General features: G+C 47.2%; 1 protein-coding gene across 1 annotated transcript; it reads right to left on the bottom strand.

Moving 5' to 3' along the window:
- Positions 1-432: 432 nt before the first annotated feature.
- On the bottom strand, positions 433-3,158 carry cradd (CARD and death domain containing adaptor protein). Its single transcript, XM_084038392.1, has 2 exons — positions 2,165-3,158; positions 433-1,206 (listed from the first exon to the last, which is right to left on the bottom strand). Exons 1-2 carry the CDS (start codon positions 2,460-2,462, stop codon positions 914-916), a joined length of 591 nt encoding a protein of 196 aa, XP_083894518.1. The 5' UTR covers positions 2,463-3,158; the 3' UTR covers positions 433-913.
- Positions 3,159-3,583: the final 425 nt, after the last annotated feature.

Genomic DNA, 3,583 nt, shown 5'->3' with positions numbered 1-3,583 from the left:
GTGTGTGTGTGTGTAATATTACTTCTCATATGATGGAATAGATCAATTACATCTCAGATTAACATGAAGTCAAATGTTATTCATTTAATTTATTGTAGCAGTTAAATACAAATTATACTATCTCTCTCTCTCACACACACACACACACACACACACACACACACACACACACACACACACACACACACACACACACACACACACACACACACACACACACACACACACACACACACACACACACACACACAGGGTTTACCAGGAAGCCAGAGGGATTCTGGGAAGTGAAGCTCAGATCAAACAACAAAAATATCTGCAGAAGAAAAACTGAAAGATGAGTTCATGAACCAGGACTGAGACTAGTCCTGGGACCAGCACTGAGACCAGCACTGAGTCTAGTCCTGGGACCAGCACTGAGACTAGTCCTGAGACCAGCACTGAGACTAGTCCTGGGACCGGCACTGAAACCAGCACTGAGACTAGTCCTGGGACCAGCACTGAGACTAGTCCTGGGACTGGTCCCGTAATCCGTGCAGCCTTAAAGAACAACAGAATTAGCAACATGGCTAGTTAGCTGGCTGGCTGTCTTCTAGCCAGCTAGCTAGCGTGCTAATCCCAGGTCACATGATCAATATCACATTTATCAGACGAACAAATCAATAATCAATAAGTGACTTCCAGCAAAAGTTAATGACGTGAACTTTATTCTGATCATTGGATGGTTTTATGTTTGGATTATCAATCTTCAAAGGAACCAGCAGATGAAGTGTGTGTGTGTGTGAGACCAGAGTCTTCCAGACCTGAACCACTAACCCTGGAGGTTCTCAGAGTCCTTGTTGGTGGTTTTCAGTGAACTCTACAGAGAAACAATCAGATAAAGGACTGGAGGGACTGGATGGACCAAGTAGCCGGGTCACACCAGGACCTCCTCCAGGACGGAGGGGTGGAGTCCGGCGGTCTGCAGACTCTGCAGGAGTCTCTGGACCGTGGCGGTCTTGCCCCCCCCGCGTCTCCACCGGACCAGACCGGCCAGGACCGCTCCGTGAGTACTGAGACCGTGGTCGGACCGGCACCGGAACAAGTCCTCCGCCGACAGACCCAGATCCATCAGGACCGACTCCCACTCAGGGCCGAGCCGAGCCGCCAGCCGGGACAAGTCCTGGTCCGACGGGACCCTCTGGAGGACCGAGTCTGGGAGCCGGCGGTCTGCAGAGACAAAGAAACCGAGATTTCTTGAAAACATTCACTTTTTCCAAACTTTGTTTCTAGATGCATCTCCAGGACGGCTCCAGGACTCTCCAGGACGGCTCCAGGACTCTCTAGGATGGCTCCAGGACTCTCAAGGACTCTCCAGGACGGCTCCAGTTGGTCTCTGTGGTCATCTGATTTAACAACGGATGATGTCATCCTTTTCCAGGACTGGAACATCGTTCAAAGTTTTTCCAGGTTTTCACACTAAACTCATATTTTTGACTTTGATCCCAGAAATGAACACGAGTTATTTGTCTGTCTATACATGTCTCCCTGTGATAGACTGGTTACCTGTCTGTCTCTACATGTCTCCCTGTGATAGACTGGTTACCTGTCTGTCTCTACATGTCGGCCCTGTGATAGACTGGTTACCTGTCTGTCTCTACATGTCTCCCTGTGATAGACTGGTTACCTGTCTGTCTCTACATGTCTCCCTGTGATAGACTGGTTACCTGTCTGTCTCTACATGTCTCCCTGTGATAGACTGGTTACCTGTCTGTCTCTACATGTCTCCCTGTGATAGACTGGTTACCTGTCTGTCTCTACATGTCTCCCTGTGATAGACTGGTTACCTGTCTGTCTCTACATGTCTCCCTGTGATAGTCTGGTTACCTGTCTGTCTCTACATGTCTCCCTGTGATAGACTGGTTACCTGTCTGTCTCTACATGTCAGCCCCCTGATAGACTGGTTACCTGTCTGTCTCTACATGTCTCCCTGTGATAGTCTGGTTACCTGTCTGTCTCTACATGTCTCCCTGTGATAGACTGGTTACCTGTCTGTCTCTACATGTCTCCCTTTGATAGACTGGTTACCTGTCTGTCTCTACATGTCTCCCTGTGATAGACTGGTTACCTGTCTGTCTCTACATGTCTCCCTGTAATAGACCGGTTACCTGGATGGTTGTGGTCTCACCTGTAGAGCTGGGTCCGGGTCTCGTCTGTAGCTCCAGCAGCAGCTGGTCTCGGACCCAGCTGAAGTCCTCCAGAGACCGCAGGAAGGAGTCGAAGGCCCGGGGTCCGCGGCCCGGAAGCAGGTCCAGCAGCTTCAGGCACTTAAGCCTGCTGGTGGACTGAGACTCAATGTGGTCCAGGTCCGCCTCCGACAGGATGTTTTCCTGGTACAGGAACGGGACCACCGTGTCGGAGACCAGTAGCTGCCCGGACAGTTGCAGCCTGTGAGCCCGAAGCAGTTCTCTGTGGATCGGGTCCATTTAGAGGAGAAGACCCCCGCGAACCATATGAGTGGAGCCAGAATCAACAACCTGGACTAGTTTCATCCGGAAACACTGTGTGCTCTATGTTGTTGTGTCCGACGGGAAACGTGTTAGCGGAATAAACACTCCCTCACCCGTTTGATTCCGCCACATCTGGAAACCCCCCACTACGGCCGAGCCTTTTATAACTGTAATTAATTAATGTCTTTGAGTACATTTGTATCAACAAGTCTTCAGTTCGGCAAATACGCGACTCACTAGATATCACTCGTTTCAAAGAAAGCTCAACGTTCATCGTGGTCGCCTCTCCGCAGGAACTAACGTTAGCCGACAGCGGCCGATGCTAAAATAAAGGTTTCGAGTGATTTAAAGAGCTACATGGTCGATCAAATAGATGCCGAATTCACTAGAAGAACCTAAGTCTACAGAGAGGCTCGTACTTTATTTGCTATCAATCGAACGTTGACGACAAGAGAGCAATCCTAAAAACAGCCGTATTGTTGATGAAGATCCGGCTGAACGCTCTAGATAGACGAAGGACCATGTTGAAGGACGCGCAACTCAATCGATTTCATGGAAGTTTAATATTTTTAATCTTCGGGTGCTCATATTAGATTTGGCCTACATTTAATAATACAACCACTTACAGGGATTACGTCCAACGTGCTGACGTCTTCCCGTCTCTGACGTCGGTGGTGGGCGGCAACGTTGCCTAACAATATTTATACAATTAAAACTTTTATTCACGTGAAGGCGATGCGTTTCATAAAACCTACGCCGAATCCCGCAGAACACCAAATAGTTGCCAGTAAAGTTACTATTTATATTTTAGCAGGTGATGAAAGTTAAAAATGATCAAGCAATCCTAAAACTAACAGATTTACTGATGGAGTTTACATTTTGAGCTGCTTCAAATGAGTGTTTTATATTATTGATGCAGAGACATTTTCATGGAGGTGTTTATTTACAGACCAGCAAACCTAAAACTGTAAGATTTATTAATCTTCTTCCATAACATGAGATTCCTCTTATTTTCAAGGTTTGATTAACTTATATATTTATTAAATGTATTTAATGATATCTTTCCAAACATACTGCTGGTAAATATTTTGAGATAA

Source organism: Eutrigla gurnardus (genome assembly GCF_963514095.1).
Source record: "Eutrigla gurnardus genome assembly, chromosome: 21".
Taxonomy (NCBI): domain Eukaryota; kingdom Metazoa; phylum Chordata; class Actinopteri; order Perciformes; family Triglidae; genus Eutrigla; species Eutrigla gurnardus.
Note: the sequence above shows the minus strand (reverse complement) of the source record. Positions and strands in the feature narration are given on the sequence as shown.

Coding starts and splice junctions, on each gene's coding strand:
- cradd (XM_084038392.1), bottom strand. CDS start 2,462: ATGGACCCGATCCACAGAGAACTGCTTCGGGCTCACAGGCTGCAACTG. Junction 1,207..2,164: donor ACCCGGACCCAGCTCTACAG/GTGAGACCACAA, acceptor TTGTCTCTGCAG/ACCGCCGGCTCCCAGACTCG.